We start from the raw sequence: 25,587 nt of genomic DNA, 5'->3' as shown, positions 1-25,587 counted from the left end.
GGTCTGCCGCAGATCTTTAACGAGTTTGAGCAATACTGGAAGGTTGATTTTAAGAAAGCAACCCCATCGTTTTGAGTTATTTTACATTATATTTTTTGTTTTAATTTCAATGACTCCTGTATTGGTCGGGCTCTATTTGAAATTATTTGTAAAATAATCATCAAAACAAAGTCATCTGTCATGTGTTTGTGTGTCAGGTCTTCATAACTTCTGACTTCCTGCCACAAGCATTTGACCAGTCAGTGCAGTTGTGTGTGTGTGTGTGTGTGTGTGTGTGTGTGTGTGTGTGTGGCACTGTTGTCACCCTCCACCCTGCTTTATTCCATACACCACACCCGTACAGAGTTCATGATAGTGGTTACGTGTAGGTAAATGCTGTGTGGCCACTCTCCCTTTTTCATATTTCCCATTAAAATGCAGAGAAGGAAAAACACCCCATACTACCTTCCACGTTTCTTTGTTGTTGTTGTTTTATTACAGGAATTTTCATATAGTGGTCAAATTAATTGAACTTTGTGTCATACAGTACTTAAAATATATCCACAGGAATTCAGTATTATCCTAACTTTATTTTTAGATGTCCTGCTAGTAAGTTGAACTGCCTTTCACCTTTACAATTGCCTATTTCATTGAAGGTCTTAGAAATGTTGTCTTGAGATTTTTGTGCATATCAACAAGATAACGTCATGTACTTACTGCAGATTTGCGGAGAGCTCTTTCATGGTTTGATCCTCCTCATCCACCACATATCAAAGCTGCTCTGTTCAGTTGCTGACTGTAGAGGCCATTTGGGGACAGGGAATTCAGTGTTACTTACAAGAAACCAGTCTGAGATTATATAATATATATGACATTAGAGCAGGGCGATATGACCAAAAATATTTATCATGATATACATTTGAAAATTTGTGATAACGATATAACTGACGATATAATTGACACTAGACAAATTATTTTCAACTCCACAACTTTATTAGTGCAAACAAAAAACCATCAATGTATTTTCACTTAAACAAGCAGCTGTTTTTTATGTGCATTAAAGTTATATAAAAATTTAATAGTGCAAATGCAAATTCCTTGCTGACAATTTAACCAAAAGGCATTTCCAGTGGAAATTGGCCAACATATCCTCAGCATAACCATGTATAATATCCACAAAACTTAAAAAGAGGTTATACACACACAATAATAATAATAATATTATGTTGAAGCGCAGTACGTATCACTCCGCGAGGCTCCTGCCTACAATAGCCGTAATACTCCGACAATCCATCAAGCGGTGCGGGTTCGTAGCTTAGCAAAGTCGTACTAAAACATTTGACTGATTTGCTAACGCCGTGTACCACATAAAGGTCAGTAAACACAACCAGAATTCATACATAAGGCCCATGGGATTATAAGGGGTACTGTCGATTTTCAGAAAAATCAAAGGATTGGTTTTAAGTGTGCCGTATTTTCCAAAAAACATGGTAATAACGACGGCCCTCTAGCATGCTCTACCAAAAATAGTGCTTTGGTGTGTGTCTGACGGACGAAAGCTAAACCAGTTCCACATCACTGAAGTTGCAGCATTTTTACAAACCAATTCTGGTTCATCCGTTTCATTCAACGATCCGCTTTCGTCCTTCTCATTCTGCGTCGTCGCCATGCTTTTTCCGCCATGTGCGTATGAAAACAAAGGCACTGCGCATGTGCGTTTTACCCATATTCTATCGTGATATTTCGTTTTCTTATCGTTGCCCATTATACCGGTATTACCGTGAATAGTATGATATGGCCCAGCTCAATATGACATCAACATCAGGAGATGGGTACACTGGTCACAGAGTGAAGGGCATGGTCAAAAAATATTCAGGTAGGTCATGACATTTAAATGAAGCTCAGCTGGTATTAAAGGGGACAAAAGGGTGTGACTTGAAACTGCCTCCCACACCATTACACCCCCTCTTTGAATCTGCTGCTGGAGCTCATCTGCTTTAAGGCTGACGTGTTGCGTGTTCAGTGTGATGTAACAGATGTGTGATGTAATGGGTGGTTATTTGAGTTACTCATTCTGTCAGTTCAACCCAGTCTAGCTGTTCTTCTATGACCTTTGCCATCACAAGGCATTTTTTATTCATTTAACTGGATCATTTTTCCTTCCAGACGTTTCAGTAAAGCCTAAAGTTGTGCATGCAAGTGTAAGTAGATCCTCTTGGCAATATGCATTTAACTGCAATGTGCTTCAAGAGTTTGACGTATTTGTCCTTAGATAAGCAGTTGGGGAGCATACCTTCTAGACAGGTTCCAAGTTTCCATAACAGAAGGCAGCAACTGTAAAGTGGATCACTTTCATGTTTCTTTGAGGAGACGGTGACATGACACCAGTGCTGGGGCAGTATGACCTGTATTTGTATCGCAGTGTTTTTTAGTCTTTTTACAGAAGCAGGCCTTTTATATATTTTCACAGTAAGTTGTTTATCTGTCAGGATTGTGCAGAATAAAAAGCGTTTTACTGTCATAATAAAAACTAAATAAACATAGAGGGTTTTTTCTTTAAATGATTAAATAAAATAAAAAAATCTACTCTTGGGCTATCTTTAAAAAAATATATACATTTGAAAAGGGCTCTAGAGGCAGTTTTCAACATAGACTGTATATAAAAGATGGTCCTATCCACCATACCATAACCTGTTGCATAGTGAAGTCCTGGGTTGAAGCCTCAAACAGCATTTTCACTACTTTTTCAAACAGTCAGGAATAAATGGCGGGTCTGACAGTGAAATCAAGGGACACTGCATTCCCTGCTTTATCTTCCATTCTGACTGTAGTGAGGAACATAAGTTACTAATTGAACTGCATCTTACTGTCACTGTGACCTGAAACTAGCGACTGACCTCAAAGTCATTCACAAAGTGTTTATTGAGGTCGAAGAGCAAAGCAATCATTTTCCTACAACTGAAAGTCTTTGTGCAAGGCACTTGTCATTGGCTGTACTTGTTCAGACCTGGAAGCTGTGTCCAATTTGTACATATAGTAAAAGTTTCAGTTCACTGTATTGCCACATTTTGGCTTACTTTTTAAATGATTGTGGTGTTAATTGTTAATCCATTGTCATATAAAACACCTGTTAATAAAATAATCGTGAATTATTATTTGTCAATCTAATATAGTTTTTTTTTTTTTTTTTTTTGTTATAAAGAGGGTGCAGAGATCATACAGTTCCCCTCCCAATATGCTCTAAAATGCATATAATATATTATGTATAATCTCTGGGGAAAACCGTGTTGAGCGTTGTCTCTTCACCGATATAGCGATATTTGAAAAGATCATATTATGCATGAAATTAGGACTGGTATACCGGATGTGCGGCTATATCTGCTAGCATTACAAGTCACATGAGTAAACAAGAGGCTGACGTCCACACTTCCTTACATAGTTGACCTCCAGACCTGTATATGAAAATGACATAATTACAGGAAACTCTGTGCTGCTTTGAGATGCGAGTTTGCGGCAGGTCATGCATGAGTCTGTGTTCTCGCTGTGATTTCTTTCTAAACATCTATCACTGAGCAAGCAGTGAGGTGAGTGGAATGTGAGAGGAGACAAAATACACAGCCGAGTTAACAGTACTTTTACATTTAATTGCAAATACTGATACTGTGATCGACCCTTTTGCTGGTCACTTATGTACTGCTTTCAGCTGCTGCCTTATTCATCACAGGTCTCCACATACAACCCTCAGACCCTCAAAGGGATTCCTGGTTGTTTTAGCATGTTGCTGTTGTTCATCTGCATTAATGCAGTTTCTGTGATGGTCAGGATGATTTACTTTGATTTGTGATAACAGTAGGTACTTCTTTTTTTTTAGTTTATCAGATGTCACTACACCTTATTCAAAGCAGCAGTCTCCTGAATCTGACTTGCACCATTTACATTGTATTATCTGTTCTCTGAGCACTTCCTCCGCAGAATTGCCTGTTTTCTTATCTATATAGTAAATCTTTTCCTGTTAATGCGTATATCAGTCATGAGGTAGGTTGTACTGCTTTTTTTTATGCGCATGCTTTAGTTGTTACAGCAAGCCATGTGCTAGATTCCTGTTGGACATGTGAATAATTACAATCTGGCCTCTGATTGGCTATTAGTAGGCTTATAGAATGTGGTTGCCTGGATACCGGGGCCTCACTATGAGAGAGTGACATGGCTTTGGAATGTTCAGGTTCAGTTGTTCCAGTTATTTATCCCCCAAATTTATGTCTCTTCAGCCGCCACGCCTTCTGTATAAAATCACTTTGAGACTTTAACATGTAGATGTCCGTCTATCTGCAATGCAGTAAATAAAATGTTGATTTAATATTATACACTCATTTACCACACAGGCAAGCAAATGTAAGAGAAAGGAAATGACTCAGCCGCTTTACTGCATATACGAAGTGCAAAGTATGCTTAAAGGTTTAACCTACAACCCATATATTTTTCCCTCCTTTTGGAGTCACTTTAAACATCAAGCTAAAGTACTTTGCGACTGTAGGGAAAGGAAAAGCTGCCTTTCAGAAACCTCAGCATTTTAGTGTCTGCCAAGGTGAGTTGAGAGGAAAGCAAAACGACAAAATATGATCACTGAGAAACAAGGAGCCTTACGAACAATAATAAGGTTAAATTCATGTGTTGTAAGATTTGTTAAAATGGAAAGTAAAGGGGCCTAATCTTTAAAATATAGACGAGCTGGGCTGGTTCCACAGTAGAGGAACGTGATGGCCAAAGGTTCTGCCTCCAGTTTTATTTTTGGAAACTCTCTGAACCACAAGTCTGCACTCTGACAATTGTGTACTCTATTGGAATAATGTGAAAATGCCAGGCCTTAAAAATGCGATGCAGCTTTGTATGCACTGAGAAGAGTTTTAATACCGTTTCTCGATTTAAAGGGAGCTTATGAAGGGAAGCTTTTATGAGAAAATGTGTTCTTTTTGTTCTGGTTGCTCTCAGTACTGTGTTTTTGTTTTTGTTTTTTTTTATGGGAAGGTGAATTAAAGGCTTTTCAGAGAGAGAGGCATGCAGACATCCTAAAAACATGAAAATATAAAAGTTCAATTAGGAAGTAACAATGCACCAACAGTTTTTTTTCACTGTCTTGTGACAGGATGTTCCGTTTTGTTGACAATGCTGCACAGTCGTCGAGACTGTTACGTATGAGACAAAGAATATATTCTTGTCAAAAATGACTCCCGAGATTTCTCGTAGTAGCAATAAAGGCCAAGGTAACATCACCGAATACACATGTTAAGACTGTGTTTCCCTGAGGTTTTTGGCCAATATACTTAGTTGGCTTTAGAAAAAGAAAATTACAGGTCATCGAATTCGTTGTGCCTTCAGATGTTTTTGTAGTTTAACCAACTGATGTGTGTGTTCTGGTTGTGTGTTTGAGTCTCATCTGCATGGAAATAGAGATTTATGCACTGTTTCTTTGTAACATTCCCTAAGGAAGCACGTTTAAGGTAGAAAGTATCTATCCCTAACACAGAACCCTGTGGAACTCCATGGCTACATACAGGAAAGAATCATCTCAGACATAAAAACATGGGGAACTTGAATTATTATGTTAAAAACCTGTGCTGTGTCAGTTTATCTAGTAGGACAAGTATAGAGATGAGTACAGTAGTCTGAGATTGTGACAAGATTGTTGGTGGCATTTGCCGTTTCTGTGATAAATCCTGACCTAGACAGACTTTAATGATACAGCTGTGAGAAAGATGTGATGTTCAAAATGGTCACCATTTTATTTTTAAAGATATGAAGAGTCATGTGATCATTGGTGGTGTCAGTCTGGCTACAGTGCTGGGTTTTTTTCCAGTCAGCAATGAGCAATATGCAATTCTGCCATTACTAAAGGCATATTTTTCAATGTTGTGATACTTTGGGTGAAATTCTTCCACATTAGTAAAACTCCCACCTCCCATGCAGCTGTATCGCAGCTGTATGAAGTATTTATATTTTGCAAGACTAGCTGCTATTTTTCAAAAGTTAATATGCTGTAAATTAGTAAGAAGTATGAAGTGTCCATACATGCTTTTTCTAGTATAATTATTTTACTCAGGGTTCCAGGGGATTTTATCTTCCTCCAGCCTACAGTGGGTGAGTGGCGAGGACCGGTCCTGCGTGCGTTAACACCCACGCTTGTAGTCGCCACTCCTATCATTCCTGTGAGCATGTTGCAGTAATCACCGCCACCATCACCAATACTAAAGCTAAAGTTATGAGCCCTGATTTACAGTAAATGTTATTTTAAATGATAAACATTCATACTGGTATCAGTGCAAGGTGCTGTCAGGTTTGGTGAGATTTTATTTGTTTAACTTGGACAGGGTGTAAAAACATCACGTCCCTACCACAGTTTCCAGCACCTACTCAAAAAAAAAAAGTGTCTCATCAGCAATCTCAGTATTAGTAATTTCATAACTCTGTCATTGATGGGACGCTTCCTTTTATGAAGAAAGTTAACAGACTATTAATACTGAGAAAATTCTGGTAATGTGATCGCTGACTTTGAAATAATTTAAAGCTCAGCCGTCTGTTAAAGCAATCTGTACAGTCCACCCCAGTGTGTGACTCAAGCTGCATGTGTGTGTGTGTGTGTGTGTGTGTGTGTGTATATTTATAATATATTTATTAGGGTTGCAACAATGCACAAAATTCACGGTTCGGTTCGATACTTTAGTGTTATGGTTCGATATTTTTTCGATACAAAAAAATGTTCATGGTTTTTTAATTTGTCATTTATTAAAATTATAAATATATATTTTAACTCAAAAGTACAGTTTTTAAATTTAATGTTGCTGAAACAAAAGTACCACCCAGCACGCCCCTGCGGGCGGTTTATCCTTCAAGCTCGGGTCCTCTACCAGAGGCCTGGGAGCTTGAGGGTCCTGCGCAGTATCTTAGCTGTTCCCAGGACTGCGCTCTTCTGGACAGAGATCTCCGATGTTGTTCCCGGGATCTGCTGGAGCCACTCGTCTAGCTTGGGAGTCACCGCACCTAGTGCTCCGATTACCACGGGGACCACCGTTACCTTCACCCTCCACATCCTCTCGAGCTCTTCTCTGAGCCCTTGGTATTTCTCCAGCTTCTCGTGTTCCTTCTTCCTGATATTGCTGTCATTCGGAACCGCTACATCGATCACTACGGCCGTCTTCTTCTGTTTGTCTACCACCACTATGTCCGGTTGGTTAGCCACCACCATTTTGTCCGTCTGTATCTGGAAGTCCCACAGGATCTTAGCTCGGTCATTCTCCACCACCCTTGAGGGCATCTCCCATTTTGACCTCGGGACTTCCAGGTTATACTCGGCACAGATGTTCCTGTACACTATGCCGGCCACTTGGCCATGGCGTTATATATGGTTCGATACTTTGGTGTCACGGTTCGATATTTTTTCGATACAAAAAAATTTTCATACCTTTTTTAATTTGTCATTTATTAAAATTATAAATATATATTTTAACTCAAAAGTACAGTTTTTAAATTTAATGTTGCTGAAACAAAAGTAATTAAAAAAATAAATATATCTCAGGGCTCTCAAAATTTCAAAATCCCTGGTAGCCCTTTGGGCAGGGACTCTTCAGTTTTTGGTAGCCCAAAATAAATTTAAGTAGCCCGAATAAAAAAAGAGAGCAATTTTTTGATTGATGTTTTGTTTCCTGTTTTGTTTCCTTTACAATATTATACATTAAAGTTTAATATTGTAAAGGAAACAAAACATTAATCAAAAAATTGTTGAAAAACAAATTACAACATTGTATAAAAATTGCAATCATCAACTCAAATACTTGGTTCTAATTGAACAGAAATTTCTATGAACTTGTAAGAACTGTGTAGGACATGAATCAATCTGTGTCAGATCCTGAATTTGAAATTTCCGCTGAAGTCACGGGTAAGAGACAAGTGGAACCAAGATCTAGGCCATTTGCTTTTTGAAGTTTGCAAAGACTGCTACATTTTGCCAGTGGTAGTTCACTCTTTGCAACATAGTACGCTGTTCTAAACAGATTTTTCAGGTTTATTTTTAGTATGTTATTTGCAATTGGTGTTTGTTCTGGGAAAGATATTGCAGACTGAGTAATAATGCGTTTCTTGCATTTCTCATGGGTTCTAATGGGGGCCTTTCTTAAAATGACTGGTCCCAGTAACAAAGGCGCTTGTCGACTCAGAAATCGAGAGAAAACCAACAACACACCTGGCAGAACATCATGTTATTTACACGGGTGCACATAAGTGGTCCGCATGTCGGCATTCGCTGTCAAAATAAAAGACGCGCACCAGATAAGAAGTTGCAACGCGCGTTTGCGTCCATATAAAAAGCACTGTTTTTGTGCGCTAGAGTGGGATTTTCACGGCACATTCCGCACCACATCTCTGTGCGTTCATCATTTGTTTGAAGCCAGCTCACCTCCTGCAACCACTTTTCCGAGAATACGTGCTTCTTTTGTGGTTCGGACTCCTTCTGACATTTGTTTGGAGGTGGAGGAACATCACAGTAATTGCTTAAAGGAGCTTCTTCGACATCTTTAAGAGTTCTAAACAAATGTCTGTCCTCCTCCAGAAAATCTTATGTATGCAAACACGCGTTGCAACTTCTTATCTTGTGCCCGTTTTTTTTTTTTTTTTTTTTGACAGCGGATGCGCACCTGCGGACCACTTATGTGCAGCCCTGGTTATATAGCTCGTCATATTGCAGCCACAGAAATTCTTTTGTCCATGAAACCATAAAGCTGCACTTTCTTTTTGCCTTATAGTCTGATTTGTCATAACTTTCACCCATAATCTTCACCCTGACACATACACATAACGGTCAGCGATTCCCTGCGCGATCAACCTCTCATATGTTTAAGCTTGCTGCGGGAGATTTCACTTGTCATGTTTGCATAGTAAGCTAACGATTGATAAGACGATGTCAGAGGAATTGGTGCACAAATTATCATCACTCACCAATCAGTACTGTCGCTCTCTATACACAGTTCGCGCGATTGCAAAGTGAAAGCAAAAAACAAGCGCAAATTCAAACGCGATTTCAATATGTCACATTGACAGTGGCTCATCGATGCCAATGACATAATAGGGCTTCGGAGTCACGTCACGCCGCAATGCATTGTGGGAGCGCGGCGGCATTTTCGGGGTCTACGAATCAAATCAAACACACTGTGTTGGAACGACGATTACAAGATGCTTAAAAGCAGCTCAATAGAGAATAGACTGTATAGAGACCGATTGCGTCCAGAGGCGAAGCGGCGGTACTTGCAGAAAATAGCGTGCATTGGAAATGTGGACCCGTATGAAATACGGCCGTGGAGTAGAAACCCTGAAGACCGACCGCTATTGACGTAGCCTGATATATTTCATACCTTATCTGTGGAGTCAGCGCGTACAAGTCGTCATTCAATCAAAGGTAAGTCAGCTCGAGTACAGCGAGTGAAATGCGTTTGATTTCCCTGCAAACATTCAGATTACTGCAGCATAAATTCATTCATGAGGGGAAATTACAGTGAGAACATGTGGAGACTGTTAGGTGGATAACATAGTGAGTTCAGTGCATTGATGAGACACTGTCCTGAAGGATTTAGTTATTCTCTATGGTTAAAGAAATTGCAATGATTTATTAATGTTTATTATAAATAATCCTAATTACACATCTTGCTTCCATATTTGTATCTTGTGTCACTAAAAATACATTTTATTTTAGTTTTATACTTTGATTAATGACCTGCAGAATCTCCTTAACATATTAAGTGATTCATAATTGTCACTTTATGCTTTCTCCATCTCTAAAGTGATGACATCCTTGCATTACATACTTTAGGTTCATTTTCTGCAGGCAGGTTTCTGACAGAACAGACAGATTTAGACTATAACATGCAGCGTTCTATAGATGGACACATAAAGAAATGAAAAATTACATGTATGTGCTAACTTTCTTGACACTTTGTTACATTTATGATAAAGTAGATTAAACACATTTGTGTCGGCCTTGGCTCATAGTTCTTGTCTTTAAATGAACTTTGTCTGTGTGTGTTTCAGGTGCTGCACTCTAAGACTGAATGAACCAGCATTGCAGCCATGGGTCACTGTGAGCATCACAGGGAAGGTTGAAGCCGCCCACTGCAGCTGTAAGGCCGGAGTCGCAGAGACCTGCACCCACGTCGCTGCTCTTCTGTCTAAAGTAGACGGAACAGTGTTGATCCGTGGCACAAGGACTGTTACAGATGAACCTGCATACTGGGTTTTGCCTGGTAATAATACCAAGATACACCCAGAGGTTGGCCATAAGATAGACGACTTCTCTTCAGCTGCCCAAAAAAAGGCTCTTGATCAAAACATACACAGACCATCTGTAGTGACAGGTAAAAGGAGCCGTCCTCAAAAAAGAAAAACCCCACCTGCTACTGTGGAGGAGTTGTCACTGCTATAATGCCATCATGTTTTATCTAGGGGTCTAGATGTATGCCTGTAGTGCACTGCTGTGTAAATAATTTGCATTTACTGAGTCCCACTGTTCAAAAGTTGAATAAAGAAACTAAATTATTTTGCCTTTTTTTTTTTTATTAAAACCACTTTATAGAACATCACATCAGTAACAGTGTAGAATCCATGTCATTTACAGTTTACAAATGACAAAATGTTTACACCAAATCATGAGTGTTTACATGATATCACCCACTACTAACATTACTTTATTTACTGTATCTTTTGAAAAAATAACAGCACAAGACTTAAGAACATTTAACAGGAGCAGGTTTCATTCTTCTCTGGTTTTATTATCACACTGTTCACCAAACGCAGCAAACCTTCACCATCTTATCCAGAAGGGTCACCTCTTCACCCTCACATGGAAGAAGTAATCTGATTGGCATGGTGGTGTGTTTGAAGCAGGTCCCTCGTGTAGCGCTGGAAACCAGTCATGATGTTTCATCCATTTCATCGGCTGGTTTGCTGCAATAATGCCAAATAATTAGCAACTCTATAAATAGACGGTAGTTCTGCAAAATCACTCAGTAGGATGTTTGTTCTAATTTGCTATGAGCTCAGAGCGCATCGAAAATGAAACTAATAGGCTATAAAGAGAGATATGAACATATTTAGAACTTACCGGAATGAAAATGTCTGGAGCACCAACAGATATTTGGAGATGGAAGAGAGCTGCACGTCAGCTCATCTCACAGCTGCTATCCAGGCTAGACGCCTTCGTTTGGTAACATCGATACACGAGCTGCCTCATGTCGCTTCCAGGTTGGGAAAGCATAAAAAGACAATCCAACCTTATTCCCGTGCCGGTCGTAAGATCGAACATTGCAGCCGAGCACACAGCAAGTACGAACCATGGCTATGCTATCGCTCCTAGCTTAGACCCCCAAAATGGTGAATCGGGCCAAAATCCTTTCCACGCCCACCCCCGTGACATCACGCTCCGAAGCCCTATTACCCAGCTACATTTCCGAAAGAATGCAAAAGCATTGACATATATTTTTCCTTCCTACAATAGCCCGACTGGAAAGATCGCTAGCCCCGGGACGTCGGGCTAGCGATTTTGCGAGCCCTGTATCTGATTGAGGAATCACTCATCTTTGGAAAAGAGAGTTTATTACAGAGAAATGGCTCTTTCCAAAATAAAAGCTATACTATCCGCTTCTTCTGGGCTATATTCTCAGCAGCATATCCGGTTGTTCAGTCTGACGTCACTAGCCGTGTCTGGGTCTAAACTCCGCTGCAAGTCCATATATCAAACGATCACTGTGGCATTACTGAGAGTTGAAAAACTGTCTAAAGTCTTTCATCTTTAGTAAAATGATCAGCGTTCTGCTCTACCAGGTGTAACAATTGAGTTTAACATCCAGGCATCCATGAAAACGGAATTTATGACATTTAACGGAGTTAGAAGTTAGCAGGGAGTTAGCTCGCTAGCTTCTATCTAAATACAATATAGCATGTCCTGACTGCGGGGTTTTGGAAACAAATTCAAACGTACAGCTCTGTTATCACTTCCAGCATAAATGAAGACAGAAAACTAAACAGCAGTGACGTTTGTAGGGTTACTGAAGTTGGGCTAGCTGGTATATAATGATGTGCTACGTGACCGCTAGCGACACAGCTATGCTAGCATAATATAACAAGCTAACTTTTTTTCCACTCGATAAAAGTTAACGTGAGTGTTCTCGGTGGTCAGGAACAAATGTAATCGCATGGCAGGATGCTGTAAAAGGACCAAACTTCAGCCAGGAGAACAACTGAGATAATCCATCCATAATACCAGGTTAGTCATTCATATACTGCTGCATGGGCTGGGCTGTAGTTACATCCTACGGTTTTAAAAACTGAGCTTAAATAAACGATTAGTGGTAATAAAAGCCGAGGGAGGTCAACAGGGATCACTGACTGTTTTAGGAGCTTTTTGAGATCAAATAGAAGAAAATACATAACATTAAACATGTTAACAACACAAAAGCCATATTAAACGCAGACTACTTTAGACCCGGAAGTAGGATTCGTCGCGTCATCACTGAACAACCGGATTGTAGCGGGTCAGGGCTGTTCGGGGTTCTGTTTGTACAGTTATATTTTGTTTATGTTGCCATAGTGACGGGTGACGCCCTCTCGCTGCAACGGTGTGTCCTTCCGGGGTCAGAGGGCGCCCTGTGTGTTGTTGTTGTTGCTGTGCGGTTGCCGCGCTGAGCAGTTATCTAGCGGCAGTGTTCTTCTGCAGATGTCAATAAACGGCTGTGCTCCCTGGCTAGCTCACGGGAAGCAAGACCAAACGACACCTCCGTCTCCTCGTTGTCTGAGCTCGCCACATTAGTGTCAGAAGTGGGATGATGGTGGCACTCCATGTTCTGACCCGAGTGACTTTCCCCCGCCGGTCGTGACCGACCGGTGCGCCAAAAGAAGGCACCCGGACATTTGCAGGACTTTGTGTGGGGTAATGGGGTCGTCGGGGACGACTGACCCCTTAGGTGGGGACTATGTAGCGGGTCAGGGCTGTTCGGGGTTCTGTTTGTACAGTTATGTTTTGTTTATGTTGCCATAGTGACGGGTGACGCCCTCTCGCTGCGACGGTGTGTCCTTCCGGGGTCAGAGGGCGCTCTGTGTGTTGTTGTTGTTGTTGCTGTGCGGTTGTCGCGCTGAGCAGTTAGCTAGCGGCAGTGTTTTTCTGCAGATGTCAATAAACGGCTGTGCTCCTTGGCTAGCTCACGGGAAGCAAGACCAAACGACACCTCCGTCTCCACCTTGTCTGAGCTCGCCACAATATTAAACATATCAGGTCCCCATAAGGAGAATCATGTGCTAACGGCTGTCTAAATGACTTGGGTAAAGTTTGTAGCATGCATGCTTGTTGTTTTTGTCTGCTTCCACTTGTCTTTGCACTAGGATGATGTCGGTGTAACCGTGTAGTCATATTCGTTGTGTTCCCACTAGTGCTGTCAACGTTAATCTCGTTGAAATGACGTTAACGCCACAACACGGCAAATCTCCGTGCGTGGGGCTAGACGGCCAACACATTAATGAGCTAACTGCGTTAACATACTAGTTCCCACCCATGTAATTGAGCATTGCGTGGCACATCCAACATACTGTTTTACTTTAGTCCATGACGCGCTTACCTTCAGGGTCATACGTCACATGAAAACCAAAATAATTCCAAACGCCAGATCTGAACTATTGAGCATAAGGACAATAGTTTGTGGCAATCTGTTGATGTAATTAGCTGTAATCAATAATAAAGAGTTGCACTGGTGATCCAGAGCACAGCTAACTATTGAATATTAATTCCAATCATGTCTTGGGCTTTTTTTCTACTTACATGACTTTACTGACTGGCTGAACTACAGGATGGACTCCAACCCTGATTCTGTATTTGAGGATAGCCTAAGAGTCTATAGCCATGCTAGCATTTGCTGCATTCAGCATGTTCAGTTCAGCTCCATGTGGGTCAGGAGGTCGTGCCCTTTAGGCAAAGGGTAATCCTGGTTGGGTTAATCCATACAACCTCATCTGCAGGCCTGCATAATAATGGTCAGGCCAGGTGGCTGCCCCTCCCTGAGCCTGGTTCTGAAAGTACTTCCTGTTAAACTGGAGATTTTCCTTCCCACTTTCGCCAATTAGGGTGTCATGGACGTTGACGGATTGTTGTGGTTTTCTCTCCATTATTGTAGGGTCTTTACCTTAGAATATAAAGTGCGTTGAAGCAACTGTTGCTGTGGTTTGGCGCTGTATAGATAGAATTAAATTAAAATCACATACATGGAGTTAAACTGCTGTTAAAAAGAGTGGTCCCTGAGCTCGTTGACTCAAATTGCAGGGGAAAACCATTTCTCTCATCTTCTTTGTCGCTATTGTGCTTTATTTAGTTTGGTCACACCATTGGCATTCCCCCTCATTCACTGTACATGGGAATAGCATTACATTAGGGTGTGAGCCTTTATACTGTGCCAGTTTGCGTGTGAAGAGAGGGCTATCATATCAGCTGTGTGAGAGTTTAAGCGGCACGCTTGCAGCAATCTGCTTTTTCACTCCCCAGCTCCTTTATCCAGCCACAGCAGTTTTCCTGTGGGTTATTCTTCCTATCCCTCCACAGGAAAGCCGTCCCCCGCTGCTGCTTCCTATCCTGAGCTTTCCTCCTTGCCCTTGGAGTTGGACAGCCCTTTTCCTTCGACACTATCGTTCCACGTTGATAACTTAAGAAGCTTTTAAGTGTCTGTTTTATGAGTAGTACATGTGTTTATTGTGGGTGCCTCCTGTCTCTGAATAGTTACCTGTCAGCGATGAAGATTAAGTCCAGAGATGTGATCACTGCAGAAGCTTCACATATGTTTGCTTCCTACGGTCTCGCTTTACCTTCCTGCTATTGCTTTGTCCTGATTTGTATACATAATGGGGTTGTTTATTCGTGTTCTGCTCTTCCAGGAACATGGAGGCCTTCTTCGAATCTTCCCAGAGGGAAAGGCCCAGTTTGCCGACATAGAGCCAAAATTTGACCGTCTGCTTTTGTTCTGGTCGGACAGACGGAACCCTCACGAGGTTCAGCCCGCTTACGCCACAAGGTCAGTGTCTAAGTGTGTCCGCTGCACATGCTCAGACAGTCTCGTTCTCTTTTACGGGAGGCTCACTGCTCCCGTTCCATCTTCACAGGTATGCCATCACTGTGTGGTATTTTGACGCAGACGAGCGAGCCAGAGCTAAAGAAAAGTACTTAACAGGTAGGATTTAGCGTATCAACTGCACAGTCTTTGCTTCTGGGTATCAACCCCTTTGTGATGTCTTACGTCATCTCTTGTGTGTTTGTTTCCCTTGCGTGCAGGTGCGGGGGATAAAGGAGTAAAAGTTGATCTCAACAAATCGTCAGATCCCAGCTAGTGGGATGCACAGTTCCCCTGCAAACAGCCATTAAGTGCTCTGTCCTAAGAATGTGGCCTATAGTGAGCGTGCGAGTGTGTGTTTTAACTGCCATACAGCAGACTTTAGTATGAGTGGGTGGAAGATCTGTGCTTATGGAGAGAGAAAAAACAGACAAAAATCTGGTGATTTCTGTTCATTTTCAGCCAACCTCTGCGACCCAGCGGAACTTGAATGTCATAACATTGTACTGAAAGGGATAGTATGTTGTTTTTGCTCTATTTTCTTTCACCTCTGGTGAAGGAAGCTTATGTTACAACTGACATTTTCAGCCATTTGCTTTGAACAGGTATTAAGCTCAGAGCAAGTCTTCATCTTTTTTTTCTTTTTTTTGCTGTTTATTTTTTAAAGGTACAGTGTTCTGCAAATTTGTCATGTGTTATGCTTTTCACAATGAATCAGCTGTTATAATAAGCTACTGTATGTGCTTATGTTTGCAGTCATTTCAGAAATGATCTAAAATTCAGATTCCCGTCAGAACGTCTTAGTTTAAGTTCTTCTGCAGCGCAGTAGATGCTAATGGAGGATACATGAACTCGCGCTGACTGATCATTTGTATTTTCAGCGTTGCAATGTGAATATGCGCAGAAATGCATCTTAAGGCTACCTGAAATGTGATTTCTGAGTCAGTTTATTTACGCATACCAACCTTCCACACGCTGCATGAGCAAATATTTTTAAAGCGTGTCTAATTTGTTTTAATCCAGTATGTCTGGACTAAGCAGTATTTGAACTCTCTAAGCAAGGTGCAAGCCCCCCCCCCCAAAAAAACTTTTTTTTTAAAAGGCATGAACTGTGTTGCTAAAAGCACTTTTCAGATTTGGTTTTATTGCAAATCGTCATCTTCCGATGTCAAACAGTCTTATGCAGTTTTTCCTCACATTATTCAGGCTTAACATGAATTATCGGACTCAACATCAAGTTTGCAAGACACATGCTTAGACAGTATCCTTGACAAGGACTCTGTTTTTATGTGCAGTCCTGGTTGCACCATATACAGTACAAAGATCTGTGCTGCTCCCTGCAGGAAACTTGCTGTACTGCATCTTTTTTTGTTTGTTTGTTTGGAAGTTTTTGTCCGTAGATGCGTTGCTGGTTTCAAATTGAAATGAGCATCTATTTTTGGAAATAAAAATAAAAATTTCTCAGTTTCAACAATTGATATGCTGTCTTTGTGCTCTTTTTGGTTTTTAGTTATTTTACGCAGTTACGTTCTAGAGAAGAGCTGACGTGTCTGTGCTCAGAAGTGCTCTCCTTTTCATCACAGCTCAATGGGAAAATGTGTCAGGGCTGCAGAAGCTGTTATTAGTCACGGAGCATGATCATTATGTAACAGTCGTCATGGGTTCACCTAAACCTATTTGTGTTATGTAGGGTTTGAAGATTTGCCATGAGTAAAGGTGACACAGCTAAAATTTGTGATATTGGAGTTGCAGTTTAAAAGGACAGAAATTAAAATGCTCCATCGCATTAAGTACAGATAGATTAGATTTGAATAGTAGTAACTGGCTTTTTTTCCATTGTGAAACCCACAACTGCACGCTGCCAAATTTTAGAGGCAGTGAAGCAACCACAAACTGTAACATCTGCGCCATCATCTTGTCATGGGGGAAATGAGGTTATTCTTCTAGCAAGCTCTATTTGGTTTTCATCAATGTGGTTATCTCAGCTATCCAGTTTTTTCTAGTCATCTGCAGATGCTGCGCTGAAATCTCATTTACTGTAGGACAATTTGACACAATGTTGAGGTTCTTTTAAATCACCTGCCAGACACAGTTTCTATTCACTCTTTAGTCTTTGGAGAAGGCTTCAGATCTTTGAAGATGACCCTCCACGCTTCCAATAGCAGAGAGGACAAGTCCTCGTTGTCAGGTGTTCAAAGAAAATGGATCACTCCCTAAAGAGTTTAGTCATCAGTACCTAATCTTGTTTTTTTGATTTTCTGTTCCTAAGTGACCACAAACCCTTGTGAGTTCTCCTTTGAGTGTTTCATTAATAGAAGCTGGAGAGGAAAGCCATCTCTTTCTGCTTTCTAGCAAGACTGTTGAAGTTAAGTATCTTTACCGTTAGTTTCTTGTGCTTATCTAGCTCAAGGCACTGACATTTATGTACTGAGAATTACTAGATTCCTAAAAGGAAAAGACATACTCCTCATGTGTTAATGTCATAGATGACTCCAGGTGCTACAGAAGTCTCCACACAGTCTCTGCACATTTTTTGTACAAAAAGATGAGAATCTGTAGCTGCCAAAGCTGTACGTGATCCACATAGAAACTATTCTGGTGTGATATTAAAACTAAACTTCATTTGTACATTATTTTTCTTTTTTGTTTTTTAATATGAACTAAATGAATATCTTCTCTATAGAAACAAATCTGTATGGAAAAAATGAAACTTGTTCATAGATGTTACATAAAACAGAAATACAGGACATATTACAGAGATCAGGATATATATTAAGTAATATTCAATATAAACCTTTACAAGCAGATCAGGCTTTGTACAAAGTGTGTGCAAAATCACGTCCCTTTACTGGGTCTGTATACATACTGGCAACAAAAGTCTATTAGTTCTTTAGACAAAATAGAAAATTGGATGTTTGTAGTCTGAAGGGCACTTTGATCCCAGTGTGCCTTGGTCGGTCAGTCAGTGTGCAAAACTTTACAATTTAAAAAAGCAAAAACAAAGCCACAGGTCCGAGGAAGTCATCATGGCCTTCTGTCAGTAGTGGCTGAGCTCCTCTGGAGGAGTGAAGTTGCAACTGTCATCGCCGATGTAGGCGCCGATGCCGCCGCTTTGGCTCCCCCACTCATAACTGTCGGCGGCGAGACTAGAAAGTCAAAAATCAAAACACTTGAAGCATCTCATGAACATTTTTTTCCTGTGCAGCAGTTTCCAGGGAACAGGTTGTGGCACGCTTACCTGGCTTGGATGTTTTGGGGCATTATGCTCCACGCTAGGTCATCGTCACTGTCGTAACGCCGCGGGTTGTCAAAGAAATAGGCCCTAGAGGAGAAGATGTGACCAGGAAGCCCAGTGCCGCTCTGCGGTACAAGACAAACAGAAGGCATCAGCGCAAACACTCAAAGGTAACTGTCCTCCTTATAAACCTGTGATCTCAAGGAGGGTTCCTGACTGGTTTAAGGTAACTGCTGGCTCACCCTGTCCAGTTTAGGCTGTCGAACTCTGAAGAAGAAAACGACAAGAGATGTGGGGAGCAGCTCCCACATGAACAAGATCACTCCGAAGACGATGTAGCCGGTGTCGCCCAGAGTCGACTGTAGGTCTGCCTGAAAGAAAAAAAATTGACGCATGCATTTTAGAATAACATGAGAGCAAAAAGGGGACACATGCAAGTCTTGCTAAATTCTGACCAGCTAGTCTGAACAGTCAAAACACAGCTAATTGGCTTTTAAGAGATAAGAGATAAAATATTTAAAGGAGCTGGAAAACAGACTGATTTCTCTAGAACTTGCACTAAAACCCACTTTTTGTTACATATTTGCAGCAGAGCAAAGAAACAAAAAAGTAAGCTTTAGATGGGCCGGTCTGAGCTAGCATAGCTGCTTCCCCTTGTTTCCACACTTCCTACAGTCTCTTTGTGAGGTATCGATTTACTATAGAGAGCAATCATTCCTCTTATCCAGTTTATCCAGTTAGACAGGAAACCAAATGACATTTTCGGACAAATGCACTCAAACTTAACATGAACCATCGTGACCCCCTCCCCCAGTGATTCACCTGGTCTGAAACGTTGTACCAGTCATAGTCAAAGGAGTTAATACTCTTGTTTGAGAGTGCCAACACCACCAGATTGTAGCAGGCCCTGGATGCGTACAGAAGGATGACGATGGCTCCTATAATCGTCACCTGGCACACTGATGTCCCCTTCAGTTTAAAAAAAACAAAACAAAATAGAATGACTCGTGAATTCATGTTAGGCTGAAAATAAGACAAACTGGTGAGACGTCAAGAAATGGCTTAAAGAAAGTGCTCTAGATCGTCACTAAAAATATTATGTGCTTCCCCTTTCCACGCCTCACCACTCCACTAAGTTTCATGAAACTGTGCTGCTGGGTTTTTTGCATCAGCATGCTCAAAACTTGGAAAACAGACCTCCTTCATGCACAGGAGAAATTTCTGTATCTTTAATTAAGGTGTGATTGGAACACAAGAAGCATGTCCACACCGTATCGAACCTTAAGCTTTCGTATGCACCGCAGCACAATTTGTCACGCACAAGAACGACGCCCAGTTGCTAGGGAACTATCTCTACGTGGCAAGCACAAATTATGTGCAGAAGTGACTCTTCATACAAGGGTGCACAATACCTTTTGATGCTAGTGACGCACCGGCTGTTAAATCAGTCGTAAGTGGCAGTGTTCAGGAAGTCTACACCGCACCAATCCTGCCTGACTTTGAGTTGCAGGACATCTCACCTTGGACTCCAGGTAAATGTTGGCCAGCGACATCTTGGCGATCTTGTAAAGACACAAGGCCAGCGAGATGGCGCACAGGACGAAGAGCGTGTCGTTGATCGCGACCCTCACCAGCACGATGGTGTGGGCTTCTGCAGAGGACATCCTCACCAGCAGGGCGCACACCAGATTGACAACTAAAAACACCAGGCTGATGAACAGGAAGGTGAGATACAGTGGCAGCCTGGTGGTGAGGAAACAAAAACAGGCAAAGATTTATTAACCCCAAAAATTACTATTAAAAAGAATAAGACTCTTTATTTTATTTAAGTCCACCAGCTGGTCTTACCTGTACTTCAAAAGCTCCGGTGCATATTTGGACTTTGCCTTAAAAATAACCTGTGAAAAGGAAACAAACAGTTTCATTCAAATGAGCAATGGCCTTGTGTCAGACTGCTTTCACTTCTCTGTTCTTGCTCTCCGAAACGCACAAGACACTCTGATTAAACAGGAACCTCCAGGCTGTAAAACGATTTAGAGCTGAACTTCAGATATGCAATGGTCACACAGCGCAGGGCCTCAGAAGCTTTGAGCCTCGCTTCTCGTTCGCAACTGTGACTCACATCAAGCGCAATAGGATTTACGCTAAAAATAGGCTTCAGGCAGAGGCCAGAGGAGCTATTATTTTGTATCTGGATTATGTAAGCAGTTGAAGGAATGATTCACTGCATCCCACTTTTGCACCTGATGTGAATGGGAGTCTGTTGCACTGAGAGCAACAGGTAATATTCAGTGGACGACTTACTTCCTATATGAATCACCGTTACAGTGGCATGTCAAGCCCGGGGTCATGGCCTGTATCCTGACAATGCCTCTCTAAAATTCAAAATCCTGAAAAATTAAAAAATAAATAGAGCCATCCATCTAGCCATAGTGGGTGGGCATAAGAAAATTATGACATGAGGTTTATGGACCTATATTAGGTCCATAGGGGGCAATTGTGGCTCAAGAGTTGGGAGTTCGCCTTGTAATCGGAAGGTTGCCGGTTCGAGGCCCAGCTTGGACAGTCTCGGTCGTTGTGTCCTTGGGCAAGACATTTCACCCGTTGAAAGGGGTGGTCAGAGGGACCAGTGGCGCCAGTGTCCGGCAGCCTCGCCTCTGTCAGTGCGCCCCAGGGTGGCTGAGGCTACAATGTAGCTTGCCATCACCTGTGTGTGATGGGTGGATGACTGGATGTGTAAAGCGCTTTGGGGTCCTTAGGGACTAGTAAAGCGCTATATAAATACAGGTCATTTACCATATTATCAAAATGTGTTTAAACTGGCCAACTTGTTCAATGCAAATGAATTTTATTTATATAGCACCAAATCACAACAACAGTCTCCTCAAGGTGCTTTAGAGTGGAAGGTAAAGTCCCAACAATAGTACTATGACAACCCCAACAATCAGATGACCTTCTGTGAGCAAGCACCTGGTGACAGTGGGAATGAAGAACTCCCTTTTAACAGGAAGAAACCTCCAACAGAATCAGGCTCACAGAGGGGCAGCGATCTGCCTTGACTGGCTGGAGGCTATACCTAGAGTGACCAGGTGGTCCACCTTTCTCCCCGTCCTCCCATCCATGACAGTAGAATACACAGAACAATCACATACATCAGTGTTTTAAAGCAGCTCTCAGCATTTCCACATTATCCCACTCAAATCTACTCTTTGCCCCACATTTAGTTTGTTTGCTAGTTCATTATCACACTGCAAGTTGGATGTTGGACTAACTGGTTTATAAACCAGCTGGGGTGTGACACAATTTTTTTTAGCCCAGACATAGACTTCCCTCATTAATCAAACACTGTGCTGGCACACGAAAAAGAAAAATAACATCTGAGCAACTCACCTGCGCAAAGTACAGGTTCATGAGGCAGAGCGTGAAGAACTGCAGGCAAACGGGGAAGCAATAGAGCAGCCAGAAGGGAAAGGGTCCCAGAGTGTTGGCCGTGACAAAGTTCTTGAAGTAGAAGGAGAAAAGCACGGTGCGCAGCGCCGACCACAGCAGGCACAGAAACAGGAACACGGTCTGGTAGCTGAAGCGCTTGTGTCGGTACCGCAGGACCAGCCAGAGCTGGATGTAGATGAAGATGAAGAGGAGAGAGTAAAAGACGGTGTAGACCACCGTCAGGCCCAAAGTGACGTAGGGTGGCACGGCCGGGCTCAAAGTAGGCAGGGGCTGCGAGTCGTCCGACGCCCAGAGCCCCTTCTCCTCCGCCAGAGCCTCCATGACCTGCTCTCTGTGTCCGGGGTGAGAAGGAGGGGGGGTGATCACCGCCAGCTCCTGCGGCTTCACGGAGCCAGCTTGTCGGCTCTTGTCTCTCTCTCACGGCCGGCTGAAGAGAGAGATGGAAGCCAGAGGGAAAACAGGAGAAAGGGGGAGGAGAAAACAAGGCTGTCAAGACGAGCGAGGAGGGAAAAAACGCAGCAAGTCCAACTTCCTGCAGCCGATCCGGAGAGCGAAGCACGTGATCAGCGATGAGAATGAGCCGTTTGTCGGGAGAGAGAGCAGGAAGCCGCTCAGAGTTGCAAGCAGGAGCTCCGAGAGAGGACCAGCCTCCTCCAGCGCCCCCATCCGCTCCGTTCTGCTCACTCGTTTACGCGACGCATCAGCTGACGCAAGTCGCCGTACCTTTAACCCCGCGGAGGGGTTTCCCACCGCAGCGCAGATCCCGGGAGAGTTTACATGTGTTTACCTTCAGTTCATCAAGATGAGTGAAATAAAGAGTATAATTAATCACGCAGGGGGAGCTGCCCTTCCGGTTCACACAGTTTAATGACAAAAGTCAGGATCCTTAATCAGTTTTTATTTTTCTTTCATTTTGACTTTTTGAAATGTATTTATTTTTTACTCAGTTTAGTTTCAGTTCCTTTCCAGGGTGGAAAGTAACTAGTTTTTGACGTTTTATAATTTTTTAGTTTCAGTTTAGTTTTTAGTACGTAAAAAATATTTTTACTTCGGTTTATTAGTTTCAGTATTAGTTGTTTCCTTTATTGAATTCCTGTTAATGTATGGAGAGAATGTGTCAGGGTTAAGATTCAGGAAAATCTGGAAAGGTATTATACTGAAACAATGTAATGAACATGTCCGCCAAAGCCTCATCAGGTAAGTTCTGAGAATAAATTTAACCAAATTAACAAATATTAAAACTGAAGCTTTTTACTCGATTTATTTATTTATTTTATTCGCATCTAGTTTTACTTACTGTAATAACCTCATGTTTTGAACGAGAACGTGTAAATCCCAGATCAACATTACGGTTTAAAATTTTTATGAAGTTTAAAGACTTATTATACGGTAATTAATGAATTAATTATTCTTAATGAGATACATTTGCATACAAAAAGGAGGAAAATGTTATTTTTATTTAGCGTCTGGCACTTGTCCTCTTTACAAGACAGAGCCTCAGACTTTCGAGGTTATCTCATTTCAAATTACAGTTAATCAGAATGAATTTGTATATTTAATAGATTATTGCAGTCCAAAGGTCCTTACAGATGACTGACAAGCCAATCGTAAAACAGGGCAAAAATTGAATTTACAAAAAGGACACAAGAATTGAATGAGGTCAATAAAGTAATGATTTTTTTTTCGGTTTGAACCGCCGGTGCTGTGCTCACAGTCAGAGGTGTTTGCCTCTTTCAGGACATCACTTTAATGCGTCAGGTCACAGGACTTTCTAACATTAGCTTTGCCTCTTATCCACACTGAACTTCAAAAAACTGGATTTAGAAACCTTACTGCCTGTAACTGGAATGAGCTCCAACAAATACAGAAATAAATAAACATGGAGCTACATTTTCTGATGTTACCAGAACATTTCAAAATGATCTATTTATGAATCTGAAATCATTCTCATGCATACTTTTCCTCAACTATGTATAATGTGTCTTTCTATTTCTATGTACATTCTTTCTTGATCAAAGGGGGACATCCTGTTTAAATAAAGGGTGTAATACTGAACATGATCTAGATCCCAGAGCAGAAAAGTCTGTCTGAGCAGTTGAAACCTGAGGTTTTGACTCTCTGAGAAGACACTGATGTCATTATTGTAGACTTTTTCCATGTTTAATATGAATATGCAGCACTGTAAGAGTATGTTGATGACACAAAATAAGAAAAAAGTATGATAGGTTGACTTTATGGTATAAAGACACTGTTTATACAGTTAAATTATCATAAAGAAACAGCCAACCTTGGCGAAAGACAAACTTTTAAATGGTCAACAAATGTTTGAACTAATCCTACAGAGGCGATCGTTTCCTGACTTTTAGTTCCTGTTATGAGTCATGATCCAAAAATACTGAATGCTACAGCTTTGATGAAGCAGATCGGTTCTTCATTTGACCTTTCCTGCCTGGAAAACACCCACATTTTTAGAACTTCACAGATACATCTTGCGATGTAGCTTTTTCATTTAAAAAAGTAAGTCCCATGGCTTTCATGACATCATCAGGATTATTTTCTGCCACATTTTAAACTACATCCTGAGTTTCAGAAGACCTCATATAGTTTTCATACATTGAATAGTCCACCTGGTCACAAATAAAACACTTTTTGTGTTTTAAAAATGAAAATGAAATCAAATGTAACATTTCCCTGTAATTCCAACCGCAAGTCACATAATTCAGTTTATGACCCAATCGGTTATTTATCCAATGTGCACAGAAATCTAAGGGACGTTTGTTTGTTATGGTAAATATCCTAGCAGCAAGGTTTTGGTTTCACAAGACCAGGGCATGTGAACACGAAGAATGTCAAGGATGGAGGTCACTGTGATCCATTAATCTTTTAGCACACGGGGACAGTGCCAGCCAGACACCAAACAGGATGCCGTCAGCTACAGTACCTCCGCCTTGGCTGTGAAACCACAGGTTGGTACTCTCCAATATCAGAGATATGTGATTTTGTGTTTGGCCTGTGTAAATGCGAACATAAATGCATAGATTTTTACTTCAAAGATGAATAATTCGACAAGAGGCTTAATTACGGTATGTCTTAATTAGGCCAGGTCAGTGTAGTTTGTACAGAGTGCTGGGATGAACTGTTCTGCTGTTGGGGGATACCATTGCTCTGACATGGAGTGGGAGGTGTGGATGGATGTCTTAGTCCATTCCAAAGTTTAGGTGGGTGGTAAGTGTCAAAGTAACATCCACATGAATGCCAGGACTCAAGGCATTTCCCAGCAGAACATTGCAGTAAACTGACCAGTCAGTGGTTTCACTGTTGTGGCTGTGTACTGTCAGTCTATACAGATAGCATAAAACCTCTTTGTACATGGTATATATCGGTTTCTTTGTTCACTCAGAATTACTTCAGCCTGCCTGCAGCCCTTCATATTGCCTGCATCTCTGGTTTCATCTGTAACAGTATTGGAGTGATAATGAAATAGCACTTCAGTCTGATTATCAGGCCACAGCGTCCTGTTATAGACACATCAAACACCAGCCTGCTGGTTCCTAGGCAACTTGGTAAGAGAAAGCAGACTCGCTCAGACAGTAACGAGTCAGACCTAATGGCATCACCAGCTCTGATGTAAATATCCCAACAAGGGTCCATTGTGTCTCATCATTCAAACGCAGAGAGATCCATTTTATTTCCTACAAACAATGTGCTGTTATGAATAACATTCTCTGCAGCCCATATATAACAATCTAAATCTGTGTTAAGGAAATACAAGTGCACTATGTTATTTAAATATGGTGTATG

The 25,587-nt window shown here is 41.5% G+C and overlaps 2 protein-coding genes across 2 annotated transcripts in view; one reads left to right on the top strand and one right to left on the bottom strand.

Annotated features, from left to right (window-relative positions):
- The window catches only part of egln1a (egl-9 family hypoxia-inducible factor 1a), a 38,160-nt gene extending 21,652 nt beyond the window's left edge, over positions 1–16,508 (top strand). The window contains exons 3-5 of the mRNA XM_085368834.1: positions 14,929–15,065; positions 15,154–15,221; positions 15,323–16,508. Of these exons, the coding sequence (XP_085224960.1) occupies positions 14,929–15,065; positions 15,154–15,221; positions 15,323–15,378 (261 nt within the window). The 3' untranslated portion in view covers positions 15,379–16,508. The remainder of the gene's footprint in view (positions 1–14,928; positions 15,066–15,153; positions 15,222–15,322) is intronic.
- A 1,407-nt stretch (positions 16,509–17,915) lies between these two features.
- On the bottom strand, positions 17,916–22,304 carry gpr137ba (G protein-coupled receptor 137Ba). Its single transcript, XM_085369464.1, has 7 exons — positions 21,727–22,304; positions 20,185–20,234; positions 19,857–20,079; positions 19,159–19,305; positions 18,579–18,707; positions 18,340–18,461; positions 17,916–18,247 (listed from the first exon to the last, which is right to left on the bottom strand). The coding sequence occupies exons 1-7, from the start codon at positions 22,105–22,107 to the stop codon at positions 18,139–18,141; spliced, it is 1,161 nt and encodes a 386-aa protein (XP_085225590.1). The 5' UTR covers positions 22,108–22,304; the 3' UTR covers positions 17,916–18,138.
- Positions 22,305–25,587: the final 3,283 nt, after the last annotated feature.

This window comes from Diplotaxodon limnothrissa, linkage group LG13 (assembly GCF_057381915.1).
Source record: "Diplotaxodon limnothrissa isolate DT_005_m linkage group LG13, D_limnothrissa_male_GT1.1, whole genome shotgun sequence".
Classification (NCBI taxonomy): domain Eukaryota; kingdom Metazoa; phylum Chordata; class Actinopteri; order Cichliformes; family Cichlidae; genus Diplotaxodon; species Diplotaxodon limnothrissa.
The sequence above is the reverse complement of the archived record's forward strand: the minus strand, read 5'-3'. Positions and strand labels throughout refer to the sequence as shown.